This window comes from Dendropsophus ebraccatus, chromosome 6, assembly GCF_027789765.1.
Source record: "Dendropsophus ebraccatus isolate aDenEbr1 chromosome 6, aDenEbr1.pat, whole genome shotgun sequence".
Taxonomy (NCBI): domain Eukaryota; kingdom Metazoa; phylum Chordata; class Amphibia; order Anura; family Hylidae; genus Dendropsophus; species Dendropsophus ebraccatus.
This window is the reverse complement of record NC_091459.1, coordinates 70855618-70871593: the sequence shown is the minus strand read 5'-3', so window position 1 is coordinate 70871593 and position 15976 is coordinate 70855618. Positions and strand designations below refer to the sequence as shown.

Sequence of the window (15976 nt, the reverse complement as noted above, 5' to 3'; positions counted from 1 at the left end):
CCCCTCCTCTCCTCTTTTCCATCCACTGCAAAAAATCAGAAAATTGTGTGGAAAATATGCTCAGAGAGGTCAGTGGTGACTGTCAAAGGAGATAGAGGGTGAGGTATTTGTAGATTAACTCTTTGTTGTCCTGTTTTGGTGTTTCATTTAGCTCTCTCCATAGGAGAACAATGACAGCAGGGGGGAGAGCTTCAAACTGCTTTTTCATGATAAAAATGCATTTTTTGGCTAATAAACCCAATTACAAAGTTTCTTAAAATCGCCTGGACTATTGATTTCTGCACAAAATTTTTTTCACGACAGTGACACTTTAAGCTTATACAAACAAGAATGAATATCGGTGTGTGCATTTCACCTAGAGTGGACCCGTAAGGTGTGTCTGGGTCATTGTATGTATTTTAAACTGTTCATCTAGGTTTTGCAGATAAAATTTTTATTAACTTGTTAGTTCTTTTACTGAGACAACTGCTGTTAATTTCTGTGTTTAACCTAATGTGTGTCCTGGGCAGCATCACCTCAAGGTTCCTTGGACCCATCGGATGACCCACCTCCAAATGAGGCTGTATTCTGCTAGACCCTTTGGCCGACATGTTTGGGGTACATTATATCTCACAGCTTGGACCTACTGGAAGATCATTGATTATAAAAATTGGTATTGATTAAAAAATAAAAATAGTTGCTTGATGAGCCTAGACAACATGGTGCTGGGGAATCGCCGTCCTGCTTCATGCTGCTGGCATACATGTAGGGGCTTATGTGTAAATCCATGGCAAAAGCCTTTCTCTGAGTAAATTAACTTTGTTTGTGTTTGTCTCCTTTCCTATTTCTCCATAACCTTTTTGTGAGGCAGTGACCACCTGATCCCTTTCCTTTTCCACACATCATGGCCTGCCACTTCTTAAAGACTTATAACCTATGGGTTTATGTTTATCCTGTAAAAGTACAGTAGTGTTTGGAGAAATTATAGCTTTGTTTGTGATGTAAAAACAATATTTTAACATGACACCATGCACGCTATTTAAAGAAGCATCGCCAGAGCTGAATCTGAAACAGTTAACTTAAAAATTAACATTTTTTCAAAATACAAATATATAATATAATATACATAATATAATGTAAATATAAGAGGAACACTGTGTTTGAACTACAATCTGTATAAGGCTCTATATCCTGTTTTTTTCATGAAAATATTGGAATGCTATTACATCACATTATAATTAACTATTTTCAGTCTAAATCAGGAGCAGGCATCCTTTGATTCTGTAATAATAGTAAATAGCAAGTTCCAGCTTGCTGTGCTAATCTCAGATTACCATTGGTCAGCATGCAATTCTGGAGAACTACAAACTGCCTACAGTCAACATAAAGCCATTTATATAGCATATCTTCCCATTTTCTAGACTAAAACAATTTTATAATTCATAATACACAAAAAGGGTAATCTAAATGTCTACAAAAAATCTAAGCATAATATATTTGGTCCTATCTGCCATATTGGCCAAACTTTTAAAGTCTTTAAACCTACTCAAATGCAAAACATTGCATAAATGAAACATAGACTAAAGTGCAAATGTACAGTCACAAACAGGCATGTAATAGCCTCAGTCAGTGCAACTTTCTGATTGTGTAGATAAAGTAAAATCAATAACAAATTTGGCAGTTGGCTATACCTACAGACAATACAATGGATGTATGTGTTAACAAAGGCAACTAGCGTCCTTCAGACACCACTCTTTGCTACACACTTATTCCTGTAGGTTTGTTTTGACGTGCATTGGATCATATAGGTGGATTTTCTTGGAAGCTGCATCCCTAAATTTATATTCTATCAGGTTATGCAAAACAGTACTAATAAATTACATAATAGCTACTAACATGTTTAAAGATCATACAGGCTGTGAACAATATATAGATCCTCATGCACTGATCAGGAGTTCTTCCTTGTTCTGCAGCTGGTTGCAGTGCTAGTTTATATAGAAAGCACCTTCAAACCATTGACATCCAATAATGAATGGAAGAAGAACAGCAGGCAACTGGGCAAGTTTTTTTGTAATACATTCCTACAAATAGGATAGGTCCTATGTATACAAGTCATTCACTATAGAATATTTCTAGGTAAATATTAATTTGTTGAAAGATATGTTTCTCCAAATTATTCATAAAGTAAGATCCATGTACAACTTTAATTGTGCTTTTTGTTTCAGACATAACCCAGCAAGCTTTGGGGAAAAAGCCAAGTTATCATCTGGTGGAAGTACTCATTATCATGCCCAACTGAATACAGTGAACATAACTTGCTTAATAGAAAAAAAGACTGTTCTCGAGGCTAAGTCACATCTTCAAGATTCTATATTAAATGCTTTTAAGAGGACATCCAGGTCTCCCACATTGGCGGCATGAAAGAGTTCTGGTTGGTCCATCATGGATAGTGCTATCCTTAGTGCAGCCCAGATGTTGCCTGAGATTACAGGAGGCTGAGCTTGCTGATGGGTTCTACTTTTCTTCTGCAGATATAAAGCTGTGAGGAAGTTGCTAACAGCCTCCCTAGAATGAAAAGATAGAAATAATAAGACATGCAAACATAACATGATATTGACTGGATTCACACTACGTATATTTCAGTCAGTATTGTGGTCCTCATATTGCAACCAAAACCAGGAGTGGATTAAAAACACAGAAAGGATCTGTTCCCACAATGTTGAAATTGAGTGGATTGCCATTTAATGGCAAATATTTGCTGTTATTTTAAAACAACGGCTGTTATATTGAAATAATGGCAGTTATTTACTGTTATATGGCGGCCATCCACTCAATTTCACCATTGTGTGATCATAGCCTTTCTGTGTTTTCAATCCACTCCTGGTTTTGGTTGCAATATGAGGACCACAATACTGACTGAAATATACATACTGTGAACCCAGCCTAAGGCTATGTTCACACTGTGTACGAATCCGTACGCAGGTCTTACGCTGCCGTACATGTGCGGCTGAAACTACGGGCGTGCGAAAAATCGACATGCGCCGGATGCGTACGCACCGCGAACATACGCCCGCAGTACAGTTATGCTTCCCTAGCTTGTTTCAAAGCGATCTGAGGCAGGTCATTTACTTGGAAATCTTTGCCCAGCCTCGTAAACCACACAGAACCTTTTGGATCGAAAAATCAAGTTCAATTTGGCTGGAATAAGTACTTCGTACGGGACCGCATGTAAATCCACGGCCGTAAGTTTCAACATTTCCGTCCTCAAACAATGGTCTTGTTCATTTTTCACGGCACCGTATACGATCCGGCCGTAAGCTCATACGTAGTGTGCACTGTGCGGGCATATATCGTATACTTTCAAGCGAACGCATCAACCTCAAAACTACGTGCGTATATTCGCGGTTCGCACTACGGACGGATTCATACGCAGTGTGAACACAGCCTAAAACTGTATATGCAATAGGTCTTATTGCCTTGTCATCATACTAAACTTAATCCTATGATCTTCACTAAGAAATACTATCACAAGTAAGAAATACCCAAGTCATGTCATGATGAATTGCAGTCATGAGATCAGAGCTGATGGATGATTGCGCCGGCATTGCCACCACACAAGCCTCAAATACACATTTATCACAGCATGTAGGATGGGGCCCAGGAGACTCTGCTGCTAATGTACAAGACCAGAGTTTGTCATTGTGCACAAACCATCAATGCAGGTAAACCTCACAAACGTATCCTCTTTTTTATTGCAAGGGATCAGTTAGCGGATTGTTCGTGTGATATACACAGTCCTCTTGTTTACCAGAGAAATTGCCACTTTTCTGGAAGAAGGTGGATCCTTAAAGGAGACCTTTCTATATAAGATCTTTGAGCCCTAATTATGCTAAACGTAAAGATGGATAACACCTTCAATAGCTGCTCCTAATAGTAAGTCCTGCCTTACTATATGTTTCTTTAGTATCAAATACACCTAAGATTAATAAAATTGTTATCACACAGGGATGTGTACAGAGTTTTTTGTCATTCTTCCACACCTGTGAGCTCCAAGGTTAATGCAGCTAATTCCTAAGTTGTATCTGGATCTTATGAAACCTGGCTGTATTTCCAGCGCTTTCGTGTAGGCTTCTACGGCTTCTTCACTTCGATCTCCATTTGCTAACGTTGCACCTAGACGGTTCCACAATGAATAGTCCTGTCAAGAGAAAGGAAAAGTGAAACACAGTCTGGTAGCATAAAGTATTTCATTCCTGCATTATTTTGTGATTGCAAACTATGGGAACATTTTGTAGAACCTCTTTATTGCACCTTCTGTAAAAATACATTTCACATATACTTAGGGGGAGATTTATCAAACTGGTGTAAAGTAGAATTGTCTCAGTAGCCCCTAGCAACCAATCAGATTCCACCTCTCATTTTCCAAAGAAAGTGGAATCTGATTGGTTGCTGGGGGAAACTAAGACAATTCTACTTTGCACCAGTTTTATAAATATCCTTCTTAGAGTCTTAGAAGTCACCTGCTACTAGTGTTCTGGTAGTGATGCAATATCAATGACAACCAATCACAGTATCATAAAAGTTCAAATCTCAGTACTCACCATTTTCATGCTTCCAGAAATCTTTTATTATAGAAAATTCATCATTTTTTTTTTACAGCGGTAAAAAACAGGACGTTTCGGCATCAAGCCTTCCTCAACTGTCTAGACAGTTTGGAAGGCTTGATGCCGAAATGTCCTGTTTTTTACCGCTGTAAAAAAAACCTGATGAATTTTCTATAATAAAAGATTTCTGGAAGCATGAAAATGGTGAGTGCCGAGATTTGAACTTTTATGATGCTATAGGAATCTTTTCCTACTACGAGCACCACCCCCGACACAGACGTGCCGCCCAAAAAGAATTTCTTGAACAGTATGGCAGCAGCAGCTAATCATGGCACTGCCTTGTAGATGAAATGCCATGGTGCCATGCCATGAGTGGCTGCCATGATCACATTCACTAGTGAGGGAGGCATATATTTATTTTCTTGTATAAGATATGGTAAAAGGGTTTAAGTAGAAAATAACATTCATCAATGGTATAAACGTCCTTCAAAAATCATCTACTGTTACAACAAATTATGCAAAAATACACCACAACTTGCATTATTGGTCTTTAAAAAATAACTCTGATGTTTTGTGCTTTTAACTTAATTAACACACACATTACAAAGTTATATAACTTAGTAATCTATGTTAATATAATCATATTCTAAACTGCTGACTGTTAGCTGTTAGGACAAGGAGACACACTGTACCTTTTTATATATCTACCTGTACTTCCAGGATGTAGAAAAATGCTTTTACTCTCCTGTGCAAAGAGCCAAAGAGGCTTCCCTGAGGCTCTTGAAGTCCAGCAATTTGTACCACATCCCCCCACCATACCTAAGCCTCCTTCGGATTCGACTTCCAAGTGTCAATCTAACAGTGTCAGCAGTTTGGAAAGTAAATTAAAGCTGACAGATTCTCTTTAAGTATCTAACTTTTTTCTACCCTCCGCTCCCTTACCCCCTCTCTCTGTCATTTTTTCTTTTCCCCTTTTTTTTCATCTATTTCTTTTCTTTCTACTTTATTCTCCTTTTTTCCCATTTGCTTTACAATATTTCCAAGTTTCCACATATAGTATAAGGCCAGGTTCACACAAGGTATGACAACATCCGTTTTGTGACACGGCCATTGTCAGTGAAGTTCACACCAGCTGGTATAGCAGTACCAGCCGGATAACCTTCACTTCTTTTGATTTGGAATGCGGGTGCATTCAGTTGTGCCTGCATTCCCAATCACCATAGCAGACAAAGTAAAGTGCAGCCGGAGCTGCACTTTACATTGTCTGCATTTTTGTGAGGCAATGAATAGCTGCCTCACAAAAATGACATGTCTATAGGACACAATGTTGTTTTAATTTTCAATAAATAGCAAGCCGGGGTTGCAAGCCAGAAAGGTGAATCTTTGAAACCATTAATTTTACTATAACAGTTTATACTATTAACTTATTTTTGAGTTCTTCAAAACTCCTTACATCTGGTCGGACCATTAAGGCAGAGTTGAAAGCATCCACAGCTCTATCAAACTCTCCACTGAGGTTGAATAAGACTCCCAGGCCGGTCTGCAAGTCAGGATCTATTAAATCCCCATTCTGATGTGCTGCTTCCAGGTACAACTCCTTTACCTCTTCTAGAGAAGTGCTGAAATAAAATATGTTGCTCTGTTAATTATTTCTTAAGACATGGAATGCCTGTCCTGTTAATACATCTCCAATAAATTGCTAGCTTATAATAAATAGTTCCTTCTATTAGTATTAAGAAAGTAAAGTGCATTACAGATACATCTTTCTAGTTGTCTTTGGATACCTAGATCTGTGGCCAAGACAAAGGGGTATTATCTGCGAGCAGAAGAAAATAAAATTTCCCCATTATCATAGATGAGGATTCTTTACTGTAAGAGCAGTGAGACATTGAAACACTCTGCCACATGATATTGCGATGGTTGATTCAATGAACATGTTCAAGAGGAGCCTGGATGTGTCTACACAAAGTAAATATAACAGGTTATGCGCACTAGATTTCTGATGATGGGGCATTGATCTGGCAACATATTGTGATTATCATATTTGGAGTCGGAAAGGAATTATCCCTTAATATGGGTCAAGTCTCATAGGCTCTATTGTTCCAATATTCCAGATAAGTTTATACCACCAACCTCTAATTGCAGAGTGGCTGTCACAAGACAGCAATTTACTTTCTAGTGATTTATAGAAGCATTTGCATTCTCCACCATTCTACTTAGTCAGGGGATCAACCCAACGTGAGCTAATATGATAAAAATTGGAAGTAGCTTCAGTTAAAGTGGTGATCCATGATTAAAAAAGTTCTATTCAATTCTGAGCTGCAATACCACACACAAACTGAGGTTAAGAGTTGTGCTACTTTTCCTAGATAACCCCTTTAAATACTTTTCTAATCCCAGAAAGACCACTCTGTTTTACTTAATGTTCAAATCATTCTGTAGTCTTATATGTTTGGGTACTGATTAAATAAATGACCTAAGGAGATAATGGTTCCACTGTAGTTAGCTGGATCATTATAGGCTATATTTGACACTATGACTCTTTTGTTACAGAGTCCAAGCATTTAAAATCATATGTATCATCATATCATAAGTTGTATATGATATTTGTATAAAACTTTCATTTGTATTTCAATGTGACTATGTATATAAATGTAAAAGTGTTCATGATTGGCCACTAGATGTCAGATGTGTCAATTAATCTCATTTTACAGCCTACAGCAAAAGTTACTGTTACCATTTCACTAGCATTAGTAAACAGAGAATGATTGGTCTTTTGCAGAGTTAAGATTAGAAAGATGGGCTTGCATAGTATATAATAGCAGGAGTGGTGATGATACAGACAAAATATACTCTACGTAGACAATGGGAAAGACAAAATATTCTGCACAGTGAAAACAATCTCTGTGGCAGTAACGTGGTTTCAGGCATTCAGGCAGCATGTTTTCAGGTTTGTGTCTTGGTTAAAACATTTCCTAAAGCTTGGAGATATCTGCTGTCAATACAAGTTAATTCCTGCAGCTGACCTTCCTGATGAAGGTGAAACAACCCCTGGAAATTTTTTCAATAAGCTTCCAAAGCAAATGAGAATCAAACTGCAAGAACATTTCTAGAGAGTCAGTAAGCATACAAATTAAAGGGATATTCTGGGGTTACTGGTGGCTCATCAGACCCCTTTTACGTACAGTTGAGGAACAAACACTTGAGAGCAATGCTTACTACAGTGTAAATGATCAGGTAGAGTAACATCAGTCGGTTTAACTTTTCCCAGGAAGCATGGCTCTAAATAATCGTCACCAACTGAATGTTTGCAAAAAAATAGAATTTGCATATAGATACTGTATAGTGGATACCAGTGGCATAGCGCCCGCGGCCGCAGCGGTTGCCGCCGCGACCAGACCGATAACAAGGGGGGTCCCACGAGGCCCCCCCTTGCCACCGACTGCCCCGCTCCCACTCCCTCTTGTGACCGCAAGCAGTGGTTTGCTTGCGATCACCAGAGGCTGAGGCGCGGCTCCTGGCTCCCTGGCTCTGTCCTTTCCCCGGCAGCACACATCAGTGAGCTCTGTGTGCGCCAGGGATGGTACTTCCAGCGCAGGAAGCGTCTATAACAAGCGCCGAAAGTAACATCCCCGGCGCACACTGAGCTCACTGGTGTGTGCTGCCGGGGACAGGTTAGAGCCGGGAGCCGCATGTCAGCCGAGGACTTGACTGAGCCTGCAGGAGAGACGAGCCACGGCGGGGGAGCGAGTTGTCAGGTGAGTTGTGTTTTTTTTTTTTTTTCTTATCTCTTTTGGACAGAATGGGGGATAACAGTGGGACCATCTATAAGGGGGATACATTGGGACCATCTATAAGGGGGATACATGGGGGCCATCTATAAGGGGGAATAACATGGGGGCCATCTATAATGGGGATAACAGGGGACCATCTATAAGGATGATACATGGGGGCCATCTATAAGGCGGGATAACAGGGGGACCATCTATCAGGGGGATACATGGGGGCCATCTATAAGGGGGATAACAGGGGGACCATCTATAAGGGGGATACATGGGGGCCATCTATAAGAGGGAATAACATGGGGGCCATCTATAAGGGGGATACATGGGGTCATTTATAAGGGGGATAACAGGGGGGCCATCTATAAGGGGATAACATGGAGGGCATCTATAAGGGGGATAATAAGGGGGCCATCTATATGGGAGATACATGGGGCCATCTATAAGGGGGATAACATGGGGACCATCTATAAGGGGGATAACATGGGGGCCATCTATAAGGGGAATAACATAGGGGTCATCTATAAGGGGGATACATGTGGGAGCCATCTATAAGGGGGATACATGGGGGAGCCATCTATAAGGGGGATACATGGGGGAGCCATCTATAAGGGGGATACATGGGGAGCCATCAATAAGGGGGATACATGGGGGAGCCATCTATAAAGGGGATAACATGGGGGCCATCTATAAGGGGGATAACATGGAGGCCATCTATAGGGGGGATACATGGGGACCATCTATAAGGGGGATACATGGGGGCCATCTATAAGGGGGATAACAGGGGGGCATCTATAAGGGGGATAACAGGGGGGGCATCTATAAGGGGGATACATGGGGAAGCCATCTATAAAGGGGATAACATGGGGGCCAACATGGGGGGCATCTATAAGAAGGAAACATTGGGAGACTACAAGGGGGGTTTACACAATAGGGCATGCACAAAAGGATGCATGTACTATAGTAGTCTACACAGAGGGGGGCATAAACTATAAGGGGGGGGGTCACTCAGTCAGTCTACCAACCAAATGAGGGCACAAAGAAGCCAGTAAAGATGTGCAGTTTGTAGAGAGATGAGGATAGTGCCAGAGTGAGGAGCCTAATATGTTTGTCTGGCAGATTCTGTGGATTCGTGGCTCGGAGAATTTCTCATAATGGCCCAGGGCAGAAGAAGAAGAAGATGAAAAGGGAAGAACTCAGATCACAGAAGACGTCCCCTGTGAGTCACTAAATATAACTGCACTGTAATGTATATGGTGTATAGAACCTGTGTAGAGTTGGGGCTACCTCTATATGACTATATGAGGTGATAGTGATCTGTGTACAGTGGATTATTCAGTAGCAGCGGTGGTGTTAGGCAGTATGTGGTGGTGTTAGGCAGTATGTGGTGGTGTTGTTTGTTGCTTGTAATCTGGTACTGTGTTTTAATGGATTTAGTATACTGGATTTGGTCAGTAACAATAAAGTGGTGATACTTGCCCCTTGTATACTGGTATTGTTGACAATATTGATCTCAGTATGGTGATGATAATAATACCTATATACTGGTATTATTGGTAATATCGATCTTGAGATATTTCAATAGCATTGCTTGGTCGAGGAAGGGGGGGCCCAAGATGACCTCTTGCACCAGGGCCCAAGAGACATTAGCTACACCCCTGCAGGATACTATATAGATCAAAGTAAGTAACTTTAAGATACTATATAGATAAAAGTAAGTAACCTTAAGTAACTCTAAGAGTAACTTAACAAGAACGTTGACTTATACTGTTTTTAATTACACTAGACAATGAGTTATGATGGGAATAATAATTATACGAATCTGACCTCTCCCACAAAGCTTTTGACATCCTCCGTGTTAGGTCTGGTGATTCTGATTTACCCTTCACAAGGTACCTATATCTCGGATTTTGTTTTATCCATGTCTTTAGAGCTTCATATGCTTCATTTTGGTGTCCGATATTAGTATAGCTGACAGCTAAGGCCATGAGTGCTTTTAAATTATTTGGTTGTAGCTGTAAGCACCTAGAACATGATACAATCTGTTAGCTGTCAAATTAGAAGAACTTAATAAAAAAAAAATCCAATAGAGAAATATACATTAAAATCATGTTAAATACAAAGGAAAATATTAATAATTTAGAAAGACATTTCGTCATTCGATCATCATTAGGTCACTTTTACTTACGTTACTATTTGCATTTCTTGGTGAACCAGTACCAAATGAAAGAATTGTGGTACGAATAAAGGTTTGCATGAACACAGGAGATGGCACTGTGCATTTTATTTCAGTATACATATGAGATATATTCTCACATACATGTTGATGTGTGAACCTTATTCTGTTACAGATAAACACACCAAATTTACCAACTCACCTCTGTAGAGATACAATGGCTGCTTGCTCATTTTCATTCTCTGCCTGTGTGATGCCAAGGTACTGCCATGCCTGTAATAGAATTTTTGGAAAGCAGTGCCAGGGAAAATCAGGGAATCAGTTACTTACTGTAATGTTTCTGTATCTATTTTTCTAATTTTATACTTCCAATATCCAAATTTTTCAGTGCCTACAGCAAGCATACAATGGTCCCCATTTTGAGTGAATGAATATTGGATAATCTCTAAAAGGAAAACACAGAGCAAGCCCTATTTTTTTTGTTTCAGCCTTTTATTTTGTTATGTAAATACAACATTTAGATGATTTAGATTTTCTGCTGCGGATCCGCAGCAGATTTGACTAAATCAATGAGCACAGCATTAAATCCGCACTGTAAAATTAGCTGCGGATCTTCTGCAGATCCGCAGCAGATTTGATGGTGCAGATTTGATGCTGTGTTCATTCATTTAGTCAAATCTGCTGTGGATCCGCAGTAGAAAATTAGCTGCGATACGGTATGTGTAAAGCTACCCTAAGGCTTCTTTCCTGTAATAATGTATTAGTAAACAGTGAAATGGGATTGTTTTTTCAATGCAATTATTTTATTTTTGTTTACAGGGGTGCGCCTTGCACCCCTGTTTAAAATGTCAGGTTTCCATACAATCAAATGGTCAGGGCCTTCTGAGTTTAATACCACATATTGGCAGGTATTGTCTGTCTTTGGAGGGGCATTAAATACTGACTTGAGCCTGTGAAACTAGTGGACTACTCTTTGCACATTATTTCTAATTACATGGAATTGTAACAATGTGAGTCCGATGCAGCGACCCTCTATTGGCAGTTATTCAGCCAATGTTGGTTCAATCATTAGATTTGGGACCCTGACTGCAGTACCATATGTACTGCCCTGAACACTAAGTAACTTTGTCTCACTGCAATTGATTTTCTTCAAGGGAACCTAAGGAATAAATCTTATGTCAAGGATTATTTGAACTAATCTTCCTTGACAAGTCTCTTAAACCATCTCCGGGTATAAAGTAGCACATATCCTTCCTGGAATTTCCATTGCCTGAACTAACAAGGGTGATTTCCGATACATTAATTTACTAATTGGCTTTTATACTTTAATCTGTTCTCCGTAGCCTAATTGAGCTTTCTAAACAAGCGTCCGTGGTCTAATTAGCATGCAGGATTTTACATCACAGACTTCTGAAAAAAGCACACAGCACCTTAAGAATTAAATCTGGTAAGAAAATAATATGTAAGACAGCAATAAGGAATCCGCTACCTCAGCATCATTAGGGTCTTGTAAAATGGCCGCTTCCAAGTAAAGGATAGTCACTGGCAAATCCCCTTCTTTCAATTTCTTCATGCCTTCTTCAAAGGCTCCAGAACAGTCCTTAAATGGGTTCTCCGTGTGGAAATAGTAACCCTAGACCAGAATGATAGCAGACATATATTTATACCATTAAATGAACAGTCGATTTAGAATAAAACCACAAATAAACTGTAAAAATGGTAGTAATATACAAATATTTATTTATTAACATTAGCAACAAATGCCAAAATATCATAAATTTATGGGTGTAACAATTGTGGTCCCATGGGGTGTGACCATGTCCAGTCTTATAGAGGCAGGGGGCCTGTGTCACTATTCTGATGATGTGTGGGGGACCCCTTTTGGCTATTCATGTGTTATCCAGAGGAAAAATGATAATTTATAAGCTTAGGAAGACCATTTTGAGAGAAATGGACTTGGAGAGAAAAAGGAGCTGCTGCAACTTTCTCTGCCAGCAGCGCCTGCTAGTTTTGGGGGGGCCCTTAGGGTTTGGTCCTGTGAAAGTGGGGTTGCAGGGCCATTCCGTGGCCTCCCTTTCCTGCTTGCGCTTGCTTTGCAGGGTTGGCGGGCACTGATGGACACAGTGTTGAGTTAGTGTAGGGACTCATGTGGGCCAGGGGACCTGCACGTGGTACATGAGGCAATATGGTTTAATCAAATTATATACCAACATCCTGACGTTGGTTTTTAAATGTAGCCGAGAGGCATTAGTGTCAGCCATAGGTGTGATGTGCAGCGCTCCTTTCTCTCCATGTCCGTATTTTAAGAGAAGCAACCAGATGTTGGTGATGACCAAGGTACAATGGCCACTACACTGCAGGACTTATCATAATAGGAGAAGTCAGGCAAAATTTTTTATTAAAGTATTGTATTGCCCCCCAAAAGTTATACAAATCCCACTATACACTTATTACGGGAAATGCTTATAAAGTGCTTTTTTCCCTGCACTTACTACAGCATCAAGGCTTCACTTCCTGGATAAAATGGTGATGTCACGACCTGACTCCCAGAGCTGTGCGGGCTGTGACTGCTGGAGAGGATGATGGCAGGGGGGGAATGAGGGACACAGGGCACTGGAGGGACACTGAGCATCCCTTTCCAGCAGCCACAGTCCCACACAGCTCTGGGAGTCGGGTCGTGACATCACCATGTTATCCAGGAAGTGACATCTCCATGTTATCCAGGAAGTGACATCACCATGTTATCCAGGAAGTGAAGCCTTGTTGCAGTAATAAGTGCAGGGAAAAAAAAACACTTCATAAGCATTTCCTGTAATAAGCGTATATTGGGGATTTGTATAACTTTTGGGGGGCAATACAATACTTTAATAAAAATTTTTACTGGACTCCATTCCTGTGTATACATCACTATGGATGCACCCTGACATATAGAAAAAATACCAGTAGGGACAAATAGTATGAGGAACACAAAGAAGAGTTCAAGGTGGTTACTTGGCTTAAAAATTTTCAAACCTGATCAAGTTTCAGTGCCCTAGATACAAGCTGTGGCATGGAGGTGCCAGCTAGTAACTTACAGGACCAAATGAGCCTATTGTTAATATATTGGACAGGAAACCTTCAGAGATCTTTTTGCTTTGCTTTAGGCCCAGAAATTTGCTATCAGCCAAGGAGCTGAAGATTAAAATAAATTTTCTGAGTATAACAAAACATTTCAGCTTGCATCTTATCCCAAAATTCAGTGTCTGACTAGGAAAGATATAATGAAATCTTCAGTACCCACTGGGATCTTATGGAAGACTGTCCAGTAACCTACTGTACACACTTTAGGGTGCCCCTCTCAGAGGAGCTTCTATATTTTGTGTGCTGTACCCAACCTTAAATTTAGTGTTTCACCTACTTTTTTTTTTAATTAGGGCCAGAAACGGAAAAATATTATTTTTTTTCTATTTTCTGATTGACAATAGACAGCACCTCTCTTTTTGCCATGAATGGGAGAGATTACTAAGTATTCTTTATGACTTTTGAAGAGGTCATTCCACAGGAAGGGAGAGGCTCTGCTGTGAGCTTCCGCTATTTGATTTTAATTTGAAGTCATTTTCTGATGACACATCCCCTTGAGGGTCAGTTCACACATACAGACTCGCAGCGTAAATCTCACTGCGAGTCTGTCAGATCCTGGCAGTTCACTGTCACTACATACTTGCAGTTGTCTGAACGACCGCTGCGTGTATGTTATTCTGCCGGCCCCCCCTTAACCCCTTCTGCTGCCGTCTGGCTCCCGCTCTGTATACATTACCTCTCCTTGCTGCACGGGGTCCCAGCGTACTGCTCTCCCGCCCGGCCAATCAGTGTGTTGCCCAGCCGCAGCCATTGATTGGCCGGATGGGAGAGCAGTACGCTGGGACCCCGTGCAGCGAGGAGAGGTAATGTATACTGAGCGGGAGCCGAGCGGCAGCAGAAGGTGTTAAAGGGCCGGCAGAATTACATACACGCAACTGTCGTTCAGACAGCTGGGAGTATGTAGTGACAGTGAACTGCCGGGACCTGACAGACTCGCAGCGGGATTTACGCTGCGAGTCTGTACGTGTGAACTGACCCTGAATGTGAGTGTCCATCAACTCCTTTGGGTAAGCCCTGGCTGTCTGTGATCTGTAGCCCCGATATAAAGCCAAGGCCTGCCTCTGAGGCCCCTATAATATTTCAGGTTCACCACCACTAAGCTAATGCATGACATTTCAAGTGTTTTTGATAACATGAGTTCAGATGTGTACAGAACACGTACAGTTTCTTTGGAGGACGTTCCACTTAGATTGGATGGGCTTGAATTATCAGAAATCCAGTTTCTCCTTGCCATTTCCTCCCATTCAGCTTGCATCTTATCCCAAAATTCAGTGTCTGACTAGGAAAGATATAATAAAATCTTTAGCTCATTTTATAATTTATCTTTAAGTTTAATTTTCTAGTGCTATTCAAAACATTAACCAGAATACAGCAGTGAACAAGACAAGCAAGATTCCATACAAGATGGTATACTACACACAAGTCCATCTTAACTTCTACCCATAACAATACTTCTGCTCAATTATGACATTTGTATTTCTTCTGCATGGCAAAGGACATGCATGTGGCCGAAACCACACTGGGGTGTCTTCATGTTTAGTGCCTAGGGCAGCAACAGCTCTTAATACGGCCCTGATAATACCTTATGTGGTAGGTAGAGCGACTATGACATAAGTAATAACTTATAAATAAATAAACATATAAACATTGACAAACCCAGTTCTGCTACATTTGTATAAGACCTCCTCTTCTTTAGGCTGTATTAACATAGTACACTACAGCCTTTTCTATAGTTCCATCAGATTTAGGAAGAACAGTGCAGCATGCAGAGCTATTCTCTTAATCAAAAGGAAGGACCCAAAGGACACCATCATAAATCAATGGTGTTCATTGGGCAGCATTTAACTTCATTGTTTCATGGGTCTGACACTGTGTGGTGTGAACAGAGCCTTAACAGATAAAATTCTATTTAGGAAGGAAGCTTATATACTTAAAGGGGAACTCCAGATAAGGAAAATTTGTTTTCTATTAAAAGTACATTATAAGTTAAATAGTTATGTCTATATAATGTATTACCATATCTGTACGGTTCTGCCACACTGGTAGCTGACAAAAATCCAGGAAGTGAAGAAAACTGTCCTCTGTGCCAATCCACATTGTCTTCTGCTCCCACTGCTCTCCCCCCTTAGAAAACAAATATTCTATGCCTCTGTCTCACATTGTGTGTGTTTGCTGAGCACAGGCTGATGATGCAGAGAGGGGGCAGGGCATTATTCCCCATCTCTGACCGGCCAGAAGCAGGTGTTTCAACTTTGCTGATTGTGCAAAACTCTGCAGTGAAATTAGGGCTGTTCTAACACATGTTGGAGTTTCAT

At 40.5% G+C, this 15976-nt stretch overlaps 1 protein-coding gene across 2 annotated transcripts in view; it reads right to left on the bottom strand.

The window, feature by feature from the left end:
- Positions 1-1898: 1898 nt before the first annotated feature.
- The window catches only part of PEX5L (peroxisomal biogenesis factor 5 like), a 222553-nt gene continuing 208475 nt past the window's right edge, over positions 1899-15976 (bottom strand). For both annotated transcript variants that reach the window (XM_069973806.1, XM_069973807.1), the window contains 7 exons: positions 14824-14940; positions 12031-12174; positions 10744-10814; positions 10193-10390; positions 6037-6202; positions 4020-4177; positions 1899-2544 (listed from right to left, as the gene is read on the bottom strand). In XM_069973806.1, the coding sequence (XP_069829907.1) occupies positions 2340-2544; positions 4020-4177; positions 6037-6202; positions 10193-10390; positions 10744-10814; positions 12031-12174; positions 14824-14940 (1059 nt within the window). In that variant the 3' untranslated portion in view covers positions 1899-2339. The remainder of the gene's footprint in view (positions 2545-4019; positions 4178-6036; positions 6203-10192; positions 10391-10743; positions 10815-12030; positions 12175-14823; positions 14941-15976) is intronic.